This window comes from Macrobrachium nipponense, chromosome 20 (assembly GCF_015104395.2).
Source record: "Macrobrachium nipponense isolate FS-2020 chromosome 20, ASM1510439v2, whole genome shotgun sequence".
Classification (NCBI taxonomy): domain Eukaryota; kingdom Metazoa; phylum Arthropoda; class Malacostraca; order Decapoda; family Palaemonidae; genus Macrobrachium; species Macrobrachium nipponense.
Window position 1 is genome coordinate 66,741,905 of NC_061089.1, and position 20,000 is coordinate 66,761,904.

The following is a 20,000-nucleotide window of genomic DNA, read 5'->3' on the forward strand; positions in this document are numbered from 1 at the left end:
AAATCCTTATTACTACCAGTATTAAATGAAGGAGAAACAAAACAAGCAAACCATCATAGTGATGAATGCGCAGGTTTAGTTACGAGGTAACTCAAAAAGAAAAATAGAGTACTTAGAAGAACTAACCCAAAATGAAAATGAAAGAAATAGATAATGAATATAAGTGAAACCTGGTATTCCCAGAGACTGGGAATGATGATCAAATAAAAAAAAAGGGTTCCAAACTTATAGATCAGATAGAAAAAATAGGAATCAAGGGGAACCGCAATATATGGGAAAGACAAAAAACAAGGAAAAATATATGAGAAATATAGTAACTCAGAATGTGAACTAATAGCGGTAGAATTTGAATCTGAAAAATTGATGAACATAGTAATATATAGACCTCCTAATACTAAAGAGTTTGACTTAATAATTGAACAAAAATTGATGATATATGTAGAAATCACAAGGACTGGACTATTCTCCTATCTGGTTGACTTCACTTTCCTTTCGTAGAATGGAAAGAACGAAATAGGAGATTGTGGTTGTACTTATACTATACAGAGATAATAGTAGTGCAGAAGATAAGAGGCAATTTGAAAAGCTATTAGATATGCTACTAGAATACAACATTCAACAAATAAATCACCTGCCAACAAGAAAAGGAAAAATACTTTAGACCTAGTATTGTGAACGAGATGAATTAATGTTAAAGAAATAATAGTTTATAATGCGAGTATTTCAGACCATAATGTCATAGAATTAACAGTTTCATTCCAAAGCAAGTGAAAATAGAGATAAGCAAGAAATGAACAAAAAGTGGGAAGGATATGGAAAATACAACTTCTACAGTAAAAATATAAAATGGTCAGAATAAATGAAGAATTAAAGCAAAGATTGGGATAACATTTTCGTAAGTGATGACATAAGGGTAAATACGGATATTATATAAAATATTGGAGATAATAGTGGAAAATATATACCGAAGAAGAAAAGTAAACATCATTCATGCATACCAAGAGACAGAAGGATCTTGTTCCAGAAAATCAGAAGTGGAAAAAAAGGTCTTGCAAAAGAAAAAAATGCATGGAAAGTTATAGAACTAAAAAGTAAGATAGAAAATGCAGAACAAAAGATTATACAATCAGAAAATGAAAAACGGGACTTGGAAGAAAAAACCCTACTATATCAAACAAAACCCCAAACTATTATACTCATAATGCGAAGAAGATGAATAAAAGAAGAATAGAAATAGGCCCTCTGAGAATTGAGGGAGATTAACGAATGAAAAAACGGAATTTTGCAACATACTGGCAGAACGATATAAGAGAGAATTCACCCCCTAGAATAGATAATGAAGATAATGATATAGAAGTAGGGATGAAAATAGTGAATATTTAGCTGACATAGATATTAATGAAGCTGATATTGTGCAGGCTATTAATGAAATTAAAAACTGGAGCTGCTGCAGGGCCATGATGGAATTCCTGCTATATTTTGTTAAAGAAAGTAGTTCATTCTATCGCAAAGCACTTGCAATATTATTAAGACAAAGTGTAGATACAGGCAAGATATATGATGAGCACAAATTAGCATATATTACCCCCACTTTCAAAAGTGGATCAAGACTAGAGGCAAGTAATTATAGGCCTGTGAGTCTAACATCACATATTATGAAAGTGTATGAAAGGGTAATGAAGAAAAATATTATGAACATTTAATAAAAAATAATTTGTTTAATAAAGGACACATGGTTTCGTACCCGGAAAAAGTACACAAACCCAACTGTTAGTCCACCGTGAAAACATATTCAAAAATATGAAAAGCGGAAATGAAACAGATGTGGTTTATTTAGACTTTGCAAAAGCTTTTGATAAAGTAGACCATAATATATTAGCGAAGAAAATTAGAAAACACAATATCGTGGATAAAGTAGGAAGATGGTTAAAAGAATTTTTTACACAACAGAAAACAGATAGTTATTGCAAACGACGAGAAATCGGATGAACCAAGGTAAATATCCGGTGTGCCGCAAGGTACGGTGTTAGCTGCAATACTGTTTGTTATTATGAGTTGAAGACATAGACAATAATGTTAAGGATTCGGTAGTGAGTAGTTTCGCAGATGACACAAGAATAAGTAGAGAAATTACTTGTGATGAAGATAGAACGCTCTACAAAGAGACCTTAACAAAGTATATGATTGGGCAGAGGTAAATAGGATGGTATTTACTCTGATAAATTTGAATCAAATAAATTATGGAGACAGAGAAAGAAAGCTATATGCATATAAGGGACCTAATAATGAGACCATCACAATAAGGAAGGCAGTTAAAGACCTTGGTGTGATGATGAATAGGAACATGTTATGCAATGATCAAATAGCAACTCTGTTGCAAAATGTAAAGCAAAAATGGGAATTGTTGTTTACGGCAACTTTTCAAACAAGAAAAGCTGAACACATGATTATGGCTTTATAGAAAAACATATGTTTCGTAGTCCACTTGAATATTGCAATATTGATATGGTACCCACACTATCAAAAGGATATTGCACAAATAGAGAGTGTACAAAGGGTCCTTTACAGCTAGAATAGAAGAAGTTAAGGACCTAGACTACTGGGAAATACTACAATTCTTAAAATTATATAGTCTGAAAGAGAAGAGAACGCTACATGATAATTCAGGCTGGAAAAACAGATAGAAGGAATAGCAGAAATATCATGGAACTAAAATATCAGAAAGAGCAAGCAGAGGTAGATAATAGTGCCCAAAACTATACCAGGAAAAAAAAAATAAGGAAAGCACAGGACATTAATCCACTACGCACCAGCATCGATAATGCAGCGCCTATTCAATGCGTTGCCAGCTCATCTGATGGAATATATCAGGAGTGAGCGTAGATTGTGTTTAAGAATAAGCTCGACAAATATCTAAACTGCATCCCAGACCATCCAAGATTGGAAGATGCAAAATATACCGGAAGATGTACTAGCACAACTCTGGTAGACATTAGAGTGCCTCACACTGAGGGACCTGGGGCAACCCGAACAAGATGTAAGGTCTGTAAGGTAAGGTAAGGTCTCTCTCTCTCTCTCTCTTTCTCTCTCTCTCTCTCTCTCTCTCTCTAAAGACAAAGATATAGCCTTTGTTCTAATGTGTTCAAATTCAAAACTCTCTCTCTCTCTCTCTCTCTCATCTCTCTTCTCCTCTCTCTTTCTTCTCTCAAAATCTCTCTCTCTCTCTCTCCTAAAGAAACAAAGATATAGCCATGGTTCTAATGTGTTCAAATTCAATACTCTCTCTCTCTCTCTCTCTCCCTCTCTCTCTGCTCTCTCTCTCTCTCTCCTAAGAAACAAAGATATAGCCTTTGTTCTAATGTGTTCAAATTCAAAACTCTCTCTCTCTCTCTCTCTCTCTCTCTCTCTCTCTCTCTCTCTCTCTCTCTCTCTCCTAAAGAAACAAGATATAGCCTTTGGTTCTAATGTGTTCAAATTCAAAACTCTCTCTCTCTCTCTCTCTCGTCTCTCTCTCTCTCTCTCTCTCTCTCTCTCTCTCTCTCTCCTAAAGAAACAAAGATATAGCCTTTGTTCTAATGTGTTCAAATTCAAAACTCTCTCTCTCTCTCTCTCTCCTCGCATCTCTCGTCTCTCTCTCTCTCTCTCTCTCTCCTAAAGAAACAAAGATATAGCCTTTGTTCTAAATGTGTTCAAATCAAACTCTCTCTCTCTCTCTCTCTCTCTCTCTCTCTCTCTCTCTCCTAAAGAAACAAAGATAAGCCTTGGGTTCTAATGTTTCAAATTCAATACTCTCTCTCTCTCTTCTCTCTCTCTCTTTCGTCTCTCTCTCCTAAAGAAACAAAGATATAGCCTTGGTTCTAATGTGTTCAAATTCAAACTCTCTCTCTCTCTCTCCTCTCTCTCGCTATCTCTCTCTCTCTCTGCTCTCTCTCTCATCTCTCATCTCTCTCTCTCTCTCTCTCCTCCAAAGAAACAAAGATATAGATTAAATTAAAACTCTCTAATCTCGTCAAATTCAAAACTCTCTCTCTCTCCTCTCTCTCCTAAAAAAACAAAGATATGCTTTGTCTAATTTCAAAATATCTCTCTCTCTCTCTCTCTCTCTCTCTCTCTCTCTCTCCTAAAGAAACAAAGATATAGCCTTTGTTCTAATGTGTTCAAATTCAAAACTCTCTCTCTCTCTCTCTCTCTCTCTCTCTCGCTCTCTCTCTCTCTCTCTCTCTAAACAAAGAAACACAGATATAGCCTTGTTCTAATGTTTCAAATTCAAAACTCTCTCTCTCTCTCCTCTCTCTCTCTCGTTCTCTCTCTCTCTCTCTCTCTCTCTCTCTCTCCTAAAGACAAAGAGATAGGCTTTGTTCTAATGTGTTCAATTCACTCTCTCTCTCTCTCTCTCTCTCTCAAATCTCTCTCTCTCCTCGTTCTTAAAATCTCTCTCTCGCTGCTCTCTCTCTCTCTCGTCTCTACTCTCTCTCTCCCTAAAGAAACAAAGATTAGCTTTGTTCTAATGTTCAAATTCAAAACTCTCTCTCTCTCTCTCTCTCTCTCTCTCTCTCTCTCTCTCTCTCATCTCTCTCTCTCTCTCTCTAAAGAAACAAAGATATAGCCTTTGTTCTAATGTGTTCAAATTCAAAACTCTCTCTCTCTCTCGTCTCTCTCTCTCTCTCTCATCTCTCGTGTCATCTCTGCTCTCTCTCTCTCTCTCTCTCCTAAAGAAACAAAGATATAGCCTTTGTTCTAATGTGTTCAAATTCAAAACTCTCTCTCTCTCTCTCTCTCTGTAAAATAACATGGCGCGCATGACGTACGTGATCTATTAATAGAGCCCTTCGCGTTATTCTTCTGTAATGGCGAATAATAGTTAATACGAACACTAATTATAAGACTTTCCTGACGCAGTGAGTCCCGTGACCTGACCTCTAACGTATTGACCTGAGGTCACGTCAGGACCCGCCATAGGACACTTTGGTGGTACCCAGGTCGGCAGTAATTATGACCCGTATACCTCTACGATAACAACAGGTTTTCGTGTTTAGCCCCAGAGGGTCCTGGGGCTGGGGTGGGTGGGTGGGGAGGAAGGGGGCGGGGGGGGGGGGTTAGTGTTGTTTTGGGGGGGGGGGGGACCTTGCATGGGCTATTACGAAATTAGGAAACTTCAGAGCTATATTAATACTTTTGGGCGTTTCAATGCAGGAACTTCGTTGCTTGCAATGTCAAACATATTGCAGCAATATTCTTGGTTTTAATAACTTCGTCGCTTGCGATGTCAGGATGTTGCAATATTCCTGGAAGGATGTGGTTGGTCTTAAACGAGAAGTTGGCTGCAATTGGTTTTAAGCGAGAAGTTGGTTTAACTTCAGTAGCTAGTGTAATAGAAGTGCCTCTGTGGAATCTAGAAAAGACTGGAATTCATAGAACTGTGAGGCTTCCTTTTTCTAGAATTCAGGGTTTCTTTTTTCTAGAATTCAGGGTCGCTTGAATTTGCTATATTTTATCGTCCATTTCATCATGAGAGTGACTTCTAAACTTTGTGCTTTCATATCGTTGCAATATCTGTCGAATCACTGTATCCAGAAATTACAAATTTGTTTCCAAGTTTTTGCCATTCTCAGTGTAATAAATTTACTTACTCAAGGAAATTTGTTTTAATTTGATGGCGTCACAACTTTGCAAATAACTGTATGTATATGTATATATAAATTATATATATATATATATATATATATATATATATATATATATATATATATATATATATATTATATATATATGTTATACAGGGTGGGCCAAAAGTAGCCTCACAGTTAAAACAGGTAATACGCAGTACATTTATTTTTTACAGACAATTAAGTAGCACTGTTTGTGTGCATTTGTCTTACAGTTCATTGCATTTATTTTAGGAACATTTAATCTCTCAAGTGCTCAAAATGTCCGCCTTCAACGTTGCAGCATTCTTCATATCTGCTACTTAATTGTTTGTAAAAAATAAATGTACTGCGTATTACCTGTTTTAACTGTGAGGCTACTTTTGGCCCACCCTATATATATATATATATATATAATTATATATATATATATATATATATATATATATATATATAATACATACTGTTATACATACTATTAAATGAAATCGTAAGAATTTAGATAAATACTTAATCAAATAAATAAAAAAAGGGTTCGCGCTCCACGCTATGCAGTAGGCTCCTTGTCAAAGATAATATTTCCCCAATATAATTCCTAAGAATGAAGTGCCAGAGGAAAATAGATAAATAAAAAATAAATAAATAGATAAATAAGTAAATAGATAAATAAAAGAGCATTCAGATTCCACGTCATGTAGTAGGCTCTCATCAGTCAGATACATTTATTTCCCCAAAGTAATTTCTCTAGACCTTCACTTTTTAACGAAGGGTCACCTTTATGGCCCCTCACTGACCCTGCCTTCACTCGTCACTCACTCACCATAATGACAGGTCAAATTGAGAAAGACTATATATAAATGACTGTCCTGACGGAGATGAGGATGGTAATTACGGGGGCGGGAAAGACGCCAAGCTGACATCGATCTTTGATAACGGTTTGGCGGTAATGCTGGAATAATGAGTGCAAATCCCACCGCCCCCCCCCCCCCACCCCCCAACCCCCCACCACCCACCCCTCCCCCTTGCGTGAGTGGATGGATGTCTGATTAAAATTTGCACGCAAGTTCTATTCTTTGTCTTTGTGTCTTTTTTTAGCGTTATTACTTTATTTGATGTTTTGGATTTTTTTTTTTGCTATTTTTTTTTTATCTTTAAGTTTCCTTTGTGTGTCATGTTTATTATTTGTAGTATTTACCAATATATGGGAAAGACAAAAAACAAGGAAAAATATATGAGAAATATAGTAACTCAGAATGTGAACTAACAGCGGTAGAATTTGAATCTGAAAAATTAATGAACATTGTAATATATAGACCCCCTAATACTAAAGAGTTTGACATAATAATAGAAAAATTGGATGATATTGTAGAAATCACAAGGGCTGGACTATCTCCTATCTGAGACTTTAACTTTTCCTTTCGTAGACTGGAAAGAACGAATAGGAGATTGTGGTTGTATTTATACATATAAAAAAAGAGAGTAATAGTAGTGCAGAAGATAAGAGGCAATTCGAAAAGCTATAGATATGCTACTAGAATACAACATTCAACAAATAAATCACCTGCCAACAAGAAAGGAAAATACTTTAGACCTAGTATTTGTGAACGAGGTGAATTATGTTAAAGAAATAATAGTTTATAATGCGAGTATTTCAGACCATAATGTCATAGAATTAACAGTCCATTCCAAAGCAAGTGAAAACAGAGATAAGCAAGAAATGAAAAAGTGGGAAGGATATGGAAAATACAATTTCTACAGTAAAAATATAAAATGGTCAGAAATAAATGAAGAATTAAACAAAGATTGGGATAACATTTTCGTAAGTGATGACATAAGGGTAAATACGGAGATACCATATAAAATATTAGAGAAAATAGTGGAAAAATATATACCGAAGAAGAAAAGTAAACATCAATTATGCATACCAAGAGACAGAACGATCTTGTTCCAGAAAATCAGAAAGTGGAAAAAAGGTCTTGCAAAAGAAAAAAATGCATGGAAAGTTAAAGAACTAAAAAGTAAGATAGAAAATGCAGAACAAAAGATTATACAATCAAAAGAAAATGAAAAACGGGACTTGGAAGAAAAAACCCTAGTAAATATCAAGCAAAATCCCAAACTATTATACTCGTACGCGAAAAAGATGAATAAAAGAAGAATAGAAATAGGCCCCTCTAAGAATTGAAGGAGATTAACAATGAAAAAAGGAAATATGCAACATATTGGCAGAACAATATAAGAGAGAATTCACCCCTAGAATTGATAATGAAGATAATGATACAGAAATAAGGGACGAAAATAGTGAATATTTAGCTGACATAGATATTAATGAAGCTGATATTGTGCAGGCTATTAATGAAATTAGAAATGGAGCTGCTGCAGGTCCTGATGGTGTTCCTGCTATTTTGTTAAAGAAAGTAGTTCATTCTATCTCAAAGCCACTTGCAATATTATTAAGACAAAGTGTAGATACAGGCAAGATTTATGATGACAACAATTAGCATATATTACCCCTACTTTCAAAAGTGGATCAAGACTAGAGGCAAGTAATTATAGGCCTGTGAGTCTAACATCACATATTATGAAAGTGTATGAAAGGGTAATGAAGACAAATATTATGAAATATTTATTAAAAAATAATTTGTTTAATATAGGACAACAAACCCAACTGTTAGTCCACCGTGAGAACATATACAAAAATATGAAAAGCGGAAATGAAACAGATGTGGTTTATCTAGACTTTGCAAAAGCTTTTGACAAGGTAGACCATAATATATTAGCGAAGAAATTAGAAAACACAATATAGTGGATAAAGTATGGAAGATGGTTAAAAGAATTTTTTACACAACAGAAACAGATAGTTATTGCAAACGATGAGAAATCGGATGAAGCTAAGGTAATATCCGGTGTGCCACAAGGTACGGTGTTAGCTGCAATACTGTTTGTTATTATGATTGCAGACATAGACAGTAATGTTAAGGACTCGGTAGTGAGTAGTTTCGCCGATGACACAAGAATAAGTAGAGAAATTACTTATGATGAAGATAGGAACGCGCTACAAAGAGACCTTAACAAAGTATATGATTGGGCAGAGGTAAATAGGATGGTATTTAACTCTGATAATTTGAATCAATAAATTATGGAGACAGAGAAGGAAAGCTCTATGCATATAGGGGACCTAATAATGAGACAATCACAAATAAGGAAGCAGTTAAAGACCTTGGTGTGATGATGAATAGGAACATGTTATGTAAGGATCAAATAGCAATTCTATTGGCAAAATGTAAAGCAAAATGGGAATGTTGTTACGGTACTTCAAACAAGAAAAGCTGAACACATGATTATGCTTTATTTAAAACATATGTTCGTAGTCCACTTGAATATTTGCAATATGATATGGTACCCACACTATCAAAAGGATATTGCACAAATAGAGAGTGTACAAAGGTACATTACAGCTAGATAGAAGAAGTTAAGGATCTTGACTACTGGGAAGACTACAATCCTTAAAATTAAAATATAGTCTAGAAAGGAGAAGAGCGCTACATGATAATTCAGCATGGAAACAGATAGAAGGAATAGCCGAAAACATCATGGAGCTAAAAATATCAGAAAGAGCAAGCAGAGGTAGATTAATAGTGCCCAAAACTATACCAGGAAAAATAAGGAAAGCACACAAGACATTAATCCACTACGCACCAGCATCGATAATGCAGCGTCTATTCAATGCGTTGCCAGCTCATCTGAGGATATATCAGGAGTGAGCGTAGATGTGTTTAAGAATAAGCTCGACAAATATCTAAACTGCATCCCAGACCATCCAAGATTGGAAGATGCAAATATACTGGAAGATGTATTAGCAACTCTCTGTAGACATTAGAGGTGCCTCACACTGAGGGACCTGGGGCACCCGAAGAAGATGTAGGTCTGTAATGGTAGGTCCTCTCTCTCTCTCTCTCTCTCATCTCTCTCTCTCTCTCTCTCTCTCTATATATATATATGTATATATGTATATATACATATATACAGACATACATATATATACATATAATGTTATATATACGCACATATATACATACACACATACTCACACACACACACACACACACACACACACACACACACACATATATATATATAATATATATATATATATATATATATATACATATATATGCATTAAGCTACAAATGTCCTTTCATCCCTGCCTAAGGTCTGTATACCGATTCCAGTTCCAGCCTTCTTTTATTTCTTGTTCCATTCTTACTCTCCATTGCGAGACTATCACGCTCTCATTAATTTTTTTCTCAGTCTTTCTCTTTGTCTTTCATTTTGTCGCTACAGAAATACATAAGCTAATGATCGTAAGAACTATTATTATTTCTTGTTATATAGTTCCAAGTTAACGTGCGTGTGCGTTCAGTAACCAATCTATGTTAACTGGGGTGGCATATAGTTCTAAGTTAACGTGCGTGTGCGTTCAGTAACCAATCTATGTTAAATGGGGTGGCTAAAGCGTTCTAAATGCTTCATGAACGCGTGCAAGGGGGAGAGAGAGAGAGAGAGAGAGAGAGAGAGAGAGAGAGGCACGTGATATACTTTCTCAGCTCAGGTATACAGGTCATGTTTTACCCGTTCAACAAATCCCACGTATGATTTTGTAGTTCCTCGATGAGGTAATTTACTACCTCGTATCCGGTGCTCATACCACTACCCTCTCCGTACAAATCCTTGCTGGATTTTGCAAGGCCTCGACGAGGTAATTATATACCCTGGTTATTTATTTACCTGTCATACGAATCCCCTCGTATGATTCGTAGTGCCTCGATGAGGTAAATCAGTACTCCTAGTATACTCCTAATATTACACACTGTACAGCCCTTGCAGGATTTTGGAAGACCTCGAAGAGGTAATTCGATACCCCCGGGTATTCGGTATTGCATACTGTTACCCACTACAAATCTCTTGCAGGATTTGGGATGGCCTCGATGAGGTAGTTCCATATTCAAATTCGGTACTCATTAACCTCTCTTCAAATCACTTTGAGAGAAGAGAGAGAGAGAGAGAGAGAGAGAGAGAGAGAGAGAGAGAGAGACTAGCACTATCCAGCTTAAAAATTTAAGCAACAAATAGGCATCTTTGTGAAGTAATGTTTACTACGTTTAGCGGTATCTGGCAACCGTCACTGTCATTCTATGAATGAAGTCCTAATGAATTCCCTGTCATCCCATTGAACAGAATAAGGTCTTAATGAATTCCCATGGTAATGGGTGTATTGATTATCTTCCGATAATAATAATAAAGTATCTCATTGTTCTGCCGGATTTAAAATCTTTTGTTCGAAAGTGAAACAATTGAGCATCAGAGATTTAAGTTTATTGAAAGACTTGAAATGCGTTTAATATATAAACGTGGATTTTGAATGTATGAATGAATGATTGAATAATAAATGAATGAGTGAATAAGTGAGTGAGTGTATGAATAAATGATTGAATAAATGAATGAATGAATGAATAATGAATGAATGAGTGAATGAATAAATATTTGCATTAGTTAAGGAATGATTGAATGAATGAATGAATGAATAATGAATGATTGAGTGAGTGTATGAATAAATGATTGAATAAATGAATGAATGAATGAATAATGAATGAATTAGTGAGTCAGTGAATAAATATTTGCATTAGTTAAGGAATGAATGAATGAATGAATGAATGAATGAATAATGAATGAGTGAGTGAGTGAATGACTAAATGATCGCATTAGTTAATGAATGGTTGAATAAATGAATGAATGATTGAACAAATGAATGAATGAATGAATGAATGAGTGAAGTAATGAATAAATGATTGCATTAGCTAATGAATGAATGCACGAGTGAGTGAGTGAATGAATAAATGATTGAATTAGTTATTGATTGAATAAATGTATTAATGATTGAATAATGAATGAATGAGTGAGTGAGTTGAATGAATAAATGATTGAATGAACCGATGAATGAATGAATGACACTGAAATGAATTATCTAATATCTGTTTCCTTTTCCTCAGGGAACGATGTTCAACATTTTCGCCATTGGTGAGTATCTCCGCTTGCTCGGGGAGTAAGCCTACAAACTACTTTGTTTGTTGTTTTTGTTGTTGTTTGGGGTTAAGAAAAGGTCTATGGAAGATCCTTGAAAAAGGTCTGAAAAAGGTGCTTTGAATTGAGTCAATAATACAGAAATTTTTGGATTGGATATTTATGATTTATTTATTGGAATAGGAACGTGAAAAATAAATAATGAGTATGTTTAACAGTACAGAAAAATGATTTTAATAGACAGAGCATTCTTATTTTAATTTAAGTTTGTGAAACATGGCTTTGTTCGACCGTAGATTTTAGCACGTTTTAACTGACGTTAAAAATTAAAAGTAATATTTACAACTCTTAATCATGTACATAATTGCCAGTAACCATGCAAGAGCTTAGTGTTCTTTGTTTTCCCATTCCACGCGTAAACTTCATTTAGTGTTTTGTAGACACTAGGCACACAGGTGCGCGACTGTATTAAATGGCAGATAATCTATAATTTTTTCCATAATTGTATTTCTCTTCTTGTTTCTCCACGTCTTTGATTTCTTCACATTTCTCTTTTATACGTTTCCTCTTTTTTTTATCTTTAGTCGATTTTTCTGTTTCTCTTTTGATTCATTTTTTTTTATCTTTTGCCTTTTTTCTCGGTTCTTTGGACTTTTTAAAATCTTTTTTCTATTTCCACTTTTTTTTATTCTATCCAATTTTTCTCTTTCCCCTTCTTCCGTTTTTCTTTTTCTCTTTATTTTTTAAATTCTATTTTGTTTTCTGTTTCCTCCACCTCCCTCCCTCCCCCCCTCTCTCTCTCTCCCCTCCCCCTTTGCCTCTCATTCGCTTCATTAGGACCTGTTTGTTTTGCAACCTCCCCCCCCCTCCCCGCCCCCCGCCCCCCGCAACTCAACATGTCCATTTTCTCGTTATAGCTTGCTTCTTTGCACATGCTCCTCTCTCTCCTCTCTCTCGTCTCTCTTCGCCTCTCATCTCTCTACAATAATATATATTATATATATATACTATATACTCTATATATATATTATTAAAAATTATATAATATATATTATATATATATATAATAATATAAATAAAATATATATATATTTATAATCGTACATTTTCATTTAGACGAAACTAATATTTTAAGAATACACGAATTAACCCATTTTTAAAATTTTCGTCTAACCCCCCTCACCCCCCCCCCCAACAGGACCAACGTTGTACGGCTTGGCTGGCGTTGGAGCCATGGGCAACATCACGCTCAGGTAATTGGTATGATACGTCTATAATTAGTGTGTGTGGGGGAAATAAGTGATTAGTGTCTGCAGGCAGCCTAATTGGATGCCAGATACTAATTGACTTGGGTCTAATTTAGTGTTTTTTTTTTGGAGGGGAGTGGTGGGTGGGGGAGTATATTCGTTTGGTAGTTAGATTGGTAGATGTATATTTGGAATTTGTGGGAGGAAAGTGTGTGTGTTTTCTATATAAATTGGTAAGAGTATATTTTGATGATATGGGGAAGTTTGTTTTTCTGGCCGTTCAATTTGTAATAGATGAAAAATTTGTGGGAGGTATTTTGAATTTGTGGGAGGTATGTGTCTTTTTTTAATTTAAATGGGTAAAAGTATATTTTGAATTTGTTTGAGGTATGTGTGTTCTGTTTTGTATTTAATTGGTAAAAGTATATTTTGAAATTGTGAGAGGTGTGTGATTTTTGTACCTAAATTGGTAAAAGTATATTTTGAATTGGTGGGAAGTATGTGTTTTTTTTAGATTTAAATTGAAAACACACTTTATTATTATTATTATTATTATTATTATTATTATTATTATTATATTATTATTATTATTATTATTATTAATTTTTTTTTTTTTTGCTCTATCACAGTCCTCCAATTCGACTGGGTGTATTTATAGTGGGGGGGTTCCGGGTTGCATCCTACCTCCTTAGGAGTCCATCACTTTTCTTACTATGTGCGCCGTTTCTAGGATCACACTCTTCTGCATGAGTCCTGGAGCTACTCCAGCGTCTAGTTTTTCTAGATTCCTTTTCAGGGATCTTGGGATTGTGCCTAGTGCTCCTATGATTATGGGTACGATTTCCACTGGCATATCCCATATCCTTCTTATTTCTATGTTCAGATCTTGATACTTAGCTATTTCCCTCTCTTTCTCTTCACTCTGTGTCCCATGGTATTGCGACATCAATGAGTGATACTTTCTTCTTGACTTTGTCAATCAACGTCACGTCTGGTCTATTTGCACGTATCACCCTATCCGTTCTGATACCATAGTCCCAGAGGATCTTTGCCTGATCGTTTTCTATCACTCCCTCAGGTTGGTGCTCGTACCACTTATTACTGCAAGGTAGCTGATGTTTCTTGCACAGGCTCCAGTGGAGGGCTTTTGCCACTGAATCATGCCTCTTTTTGTACTGGTTCTGTGCAAGTGCCGGGCATTCGCTTGCTATGTGGTTTATGGTTTCATTTTTCGTATTGCACTTCCTACATATGGGAGAGATGTTATTTCCGTCTATCGTACATTGAACATATCTGGTTCTTAGGGCCTGATCTTGTGCCGCTGTTATCATTCCTTTAGTTTCCTTCTTTAGCTCTCCCCTCTGTAGCCATTGCCATGTGTCATCGCTGGCTAGTTCTTTAGTCTGTCTCATGTATTGTCCGTGCATTGGTTTGTTGTGCCAGTCCTCTGTTCTGTCTGTCATTCTCCTGTCTCCGTATATTTCTGGTTCTTCGTCTACTTTTATTAGTCCTTCTTCCCATGCACTCTTTAGCCACTCGTCTTCACTGGTTTTCAGATTTGCCCCCAGTGCTCTGTTTTCGATGTTGACGCAGTCCTCTATACTTAGTAGTCCTTCTCCCTCCTTCCCACTTTCGTTTTATGTATAGTCCTGTCCGTATTTGGTCTTGGGTGTAGTGCTTTGTGTATATCATATGTTTCCTGGTTTTCTGATCTATGCTGCGGAGTTCTGCCTTCGTCCTTCCAATTCCCTATTCCTGCGCTGTATCTGATTACTGGCACTGCCCATGTGTTTATGGCTTTTATCATATTTCCGGCGTTGAGTTTTGACTTAAGTATCGCCTTGAGTCTCTGCATATATTCTTTCCTGATCGTGTCCTTCATCTCTTGGTGTTTTATATCCCCTCCTTCCATTATTCCCAGGTATTTGTATCCTGTCTCATCTATGTGTTTGATGTTGCTCCCATCTGGTAGCTTTATCCCTTCAGTTCTCGTTACTTTGGCTTTTTGTATGTTGACTAAGGCGCATTTTTCTATTCCAAACTCCATCCTGATGTCCCCAGATACAATCCTTACAGTCTGGATTAGGGTATCTATTTCCTTGATGCTTTTACCATACAGCTTGATGTCGTCCATGAACATCAGATGGTTGATTCTGTTGCCTCTTTTCGAGTTGGTACCCGGCATCCATCTTCTGTTGTATTTTTGTCATGGGAATCATTATTATTATTATTATTATTATTATTATTATTATTATTATTATTATTATTATTATTATTATAGGGTTACAATAAGATAATTTTTCTTGATCGTAAACATTCCAGCCAAAATTATTATGTTAAAAATAATAATAATTATTTATTATTATTAGAAAAACCTATTATTACTACATATTAGATGTTATATATTTAAAAAAGTTCTCAATACATTAAAAAAATAACCAAAAAAAAATAAAAATATTATTTAAAAAAACTATTTTTACATATTAGATATTGTATATTTGAAAAAACACCTCAATATATTAAAAAAATTGCCACCCCCCCAAAAAAAAAGAAAAATTGAACCAACATAAAAAATTTAGCATCGCAATCCTGGATTTCCTTCCACTCCTCCGTGTTCCCTTTGCAGCATGCGCGAGTCCCTGGTCTTCTCGTCCCTGATTTCGGCTGTGGACCCAGTGGCCGTTTTGGTCATCTTCCAGGAACTTGGGGTCAATAAGGACCTCTATTTCCTCGTTTTTGGGGAGTCTCTGCTCAACGGTAAGCTTCGGTTAGAGAGAGAGAGAGAGAGAGAGAGAGAGAGAGAGAGAGAGAGAGAGAGAGAGAGAGAGGAGAGAAGACGAGAGAGAGAGAGAGAGAGAGATTATTTATTTAATAAATTTATTACGCCCAAAGACGTCAAACAAAGTTTACATATTAGCAGTTACATACAGTAACATCAGAATCAACAGAAAAAAAAAATTACAGCTTGAATCATCGGTACAGTTTCCAAAATAACATATATGAGATCGTATTCTATTATCACAACAACTGCAACAGACAGTTTAGCAGCCACCAAAGTGAGGATGACGAGTCACAATTACGTCTATGTGGTCATCTTTGAGTAAATATTGGTAGGTTTGAAGTAAATTTTGTCCTTGAGGTAACAGATTCCTGACAGTGGGGCAACTGAAGGCAGCAGTGGTTCAGGGTTATTGGCATTAGCAAGGTTACAACATTTTACATGAGGTGTAGTGTGGTATATCTAGTGTCTGTCCAACCTGCCACACAGGACGATATCCCAACCTTATCCTGGCACTTACGACATTATGCCTACGCACCATGAGTCCACGTCGCCGGTACTTGTGACGGCTCTGCAGAAAGTTATCATGATGTTGTATGGAAACACTAGTGCCCCTCTCTGCATCCCTACTCTGTACTGTACAGGCAAAAGCGGCTGAATGTATTCTATGTTTAAGGCAGCGAAGTGAGGGCTCAACATTTCTGTCATCAAGGTCCAGCGTGCAGGCAGCTTTAGCAAGACTGTCCACCATGTCATTCCCATCAAAGCCCAATATTTGAGGGCATCCACATGAAGGACAAGACAAGCGAGGCATTGTAAGCAGCACGAGTTGACACAATATGTCTCTCACAACACGGCCACAGCTGGGCCTAGAAGATGTCTGCCTGGAGTGCAGATTTGGAGTCACAGATCACCAATCCATTCACATTTCTTCTAACAAGTAGGGTTACTGCATCCCATATACCTTGAAGTTCGCATAAGTGGAACTGGATGAGTTTGGCAATCTGCGACCATGCCACCCACCCTCAGGAGATTCTAAAGTGGGGGAGAACATAGCACATGCTGCACTTCCATCTGCCTGTACTGAGCCGTCAACGTAGATGTGGTGTCCTGCAGGAACTGAACTTGACACTTTGGATATTGTTTCCAAAACCAGCGCTTCTGTAGACTGGATGGCATGTTTAGAGGTTGGTGTGAAAGTGACAGCAGGATAGGAACCCGCCATGGTGGCAAATCTTGGATGACTGCTTGCTCAGGTACACCGATATCAAGGTGTCGAAGATTTTCACATACTGCCCTAACTAGGTTATGGCCCCCTGGCCAGAGTTGAGGTCTTGGTGCATCTTCGTCAAGTGATGCTCTGAGGACAGCAGAGAAGTTTGGAGTAAATTGTGGAGAGTGTAGACATTTAACAGAAAACAAAGTTACAGTGGCATAAATTCTCTCTATTAATGGAGGTAACATGAGTTTGGTCTGCATGTTGACTATCCGAGTGGAAGGAGGGCATCCTAGGATAAACCTCATTACTCTATTTTGGAACAGTTCTAGAGGTTGTAACGCCTGTCTGGGTAATTGAATTAGAGCAGGAGATAAATAGTCAACAACGGACCTTAGGAAGAGGATATAGAGGGTTTTAGCCACGGGGATAGATATACCTGTGGCCCTGGTGGCAAGCCACTTGATGGGAGTGAAGCGAGGCTCCAGTCGATCAAGAAGGTTTTTCACCATGGGGTGGATTCGTTGTCGTGCAGGTATAGCAGGGGTGATCCTGACTGGTGCACCTAGATATGTATACTGTGTGCAGTGAGGTATAATATTCCCACCCATAATGAACTCTGGCAGGTCTCGGAGATTCCAGGCAGAGAAGATTCTGCTTTTTTCTGGGAGAGTATGAGGCCACAGGAGGTACAGGACCTGTAGAAGTCTTGAAGGACACGTGAAGGTCTCGAGGGGTAGTGGAGTTTTGATGTATGTAGACATCATCAGCATAGCAGGTTACAGTGGTTCCAGGGATAGCAGGGAGGAGAGACAGTACACGGTGTATAAGAATATTAAAAAGAAATGGGCTCAATACGCCGCCCTGAGGTCTGCCAAGCTCAAAATTTCCATAGGAGCTACATGCACCCTTAAAAAAAACACGTGATTTTCTGTTACTGAGATAACCGTTTATATAACTTCACAAGGTTTCCTCTGACACCAAATTCGACAAGCTGATCAAGAATGATATCCCTGTTGGCTGTATCAAAAGCACTTTTGAGGTCAAGGAAGGCAACTACACTGTTGGAGGACTATCGGGAGTAGAGTTCAGCTAAACAGTGATGAGTACTCCTCTGTGGAAGAAAGCCATACAAATGGGGAGAAAGTTTTTTCTTGTAACCGGTACATTAGCCTGGTTAGTAATATACGCTCAAACACTTAACAAAACATGAGGTGAGGGAGATAGGCTGATATTTATCAGTTCCAGGCTTTGGGATAGGAATAATTGTGCTAATGGTCCAGCCAGCAGGTACATATCCATGTTGGTAGCAAAGATTATACAATTGTAGAAGAGGATTTCCAGGAACCTTCTGGAGGAGACGAAGCACTTGATAAGTAAGGCCATCATCTCCAGGAGCAGAATTTTTTTTTCCCATAACAGCACGTCACAACTCATCCTCGGTGATCAGCTCTTTGTCCTCCTTGTCTGATTCCAACAATGCAGCCATCAGACGAAGGTTGCGTAAATTGCTCTGGGAAGAAAGTGCTTTTTGGAATTGTACGGGGAGATTACTGGACCGTGACTGGGTTGACCAAGTAGTGATGAGATCCTGGGCATATGCTTGTGGACTGTGATGAAGTGCACATGTGGTTTTTTTCTTGACAGTCCTTTTGATGAGATGCCACATGGTCCCAACGCTAGTCTGGTGGTTAATTAGGTCAGTGTATTTATACCATAACTCAGTGTAGACACACTTCTGGAGAGCAACTAAATCATCCCTCGCCTGCTGATATTGAAGTAGATGATTAGGTGTCGGTTGTGTCTGAAAGGCAAGGCCAGCATCGGACGCAACTCTCTCTGCTTGCATAATGCGTTGATCCAAGTTCCAGGCATGGGCAACAAGATGACTTTTAATGTGAGGTCTGACAATATATAGTTGATAGAAGTCATGGGTAGCTTTTACCAAAGAATTATACAGGTGTTCTGGAGAGTGTTTATCAAAAGTAGGTAGGACAGAGGAGATGTATGAAACATATGTTGGGCAGTACTTGGGTGGAATGGTGATGCGGGTACGATGATAGGGGTCACTTGGATGAGCCTGTATTGTGTACTGTAGGCATAAAGCAACATGGTCAGAAAAGAGCGAGGGAACAGAATGACAGGAGACATGTGATGCCACGAGCCCAGATGTAAGGATATGATCAAGAGTGCTCCCCCGGATGTGTGTGGCACCACCTGTATCCCAATGGGTTAAATGGTAACGATGGATGTAGTTGAGCAGAGGAACTCCACTGCGGTTGGGAATCGGAGAGACATCACCAAGATCTGGGTGTCTGGCATTGAAATCACCCATGTAGATCATGCCAAGGTTTGTAGGTGTAGGAAGTGCAGAGAGGTTAATTAGGCCAGGGGCAGAGTAAACATTGCATAATCGAATATGACCATCACCTATCTTAACCTGGCAGAGCGAGGGAACAGAATGACAGGAGACATGTGATGCCACGAGCCCAGATGTAAGGATATGATCAAGAGTGCTCCCCCGGATGTGTGTGGCACCACCTGTATCCCAACGGGTTAAATGGTAATGATGGATGTAGTTGAGCAGAGGAACTCCACTGCGGTTGGGAATCGGAGAGACATCACCAAGATCTGGGCGTCTGGCATTGAAATCACCCATGTAGATCATGTCAAGGTTTGTAGGTGTAGGAAGTGCAGAGAGGTTAATTAGGCCAGGGGCAGAGTAAACATTGCATAATCGAATATGACCATCACCTATCTTAACCTGAAAAAGTTGGAAGGTCATGTTAATATCTGCTGATGAGCGAAGGAGTTGATGAGGGAGAGAAGAGTGGATGTAAGTAATAAGACCATTCCTGACATGATGTAGTACATATGAAACATAACCGGAGAGTGTTGGAGCTTCATCACCTGGCTGAGCACCACCCGGGAAGGCTTCTTGAATAAATATTACTTGTGGGTGATGGCGATAAACATATGTCCTGAGTGCAGTGAGTCTGGAGTATTGTCTAATTCCAAGGGCATTCCATGAA

At 37.5% G+C, this 20,000-nt stretch overlaps 1 protein-coding gene across 1 annotated transcript in view; it reads left to right on the top strand.

Moving 5' to 3' along the window:
- The window catches only part of LOC135220494 (Na(+)/H(+) exchanger beta-like), a 115,438-nt gene that overhangs the window by 20,309 nt on the left and 75,129 nt on the right, over positions 1-20,000 (top strand). Inside the window, 3 exon segments of the mRNA XM_064257635.1 lie at positions 11,696-11,723; positions 12,925-12,979; positions 15,600-15,730. Coding sequence (XP_064113705.1) covers positions 11,696-11,723; positions 12,925-12,979; positions 15,600-15,730 — 214 coding nt within the window.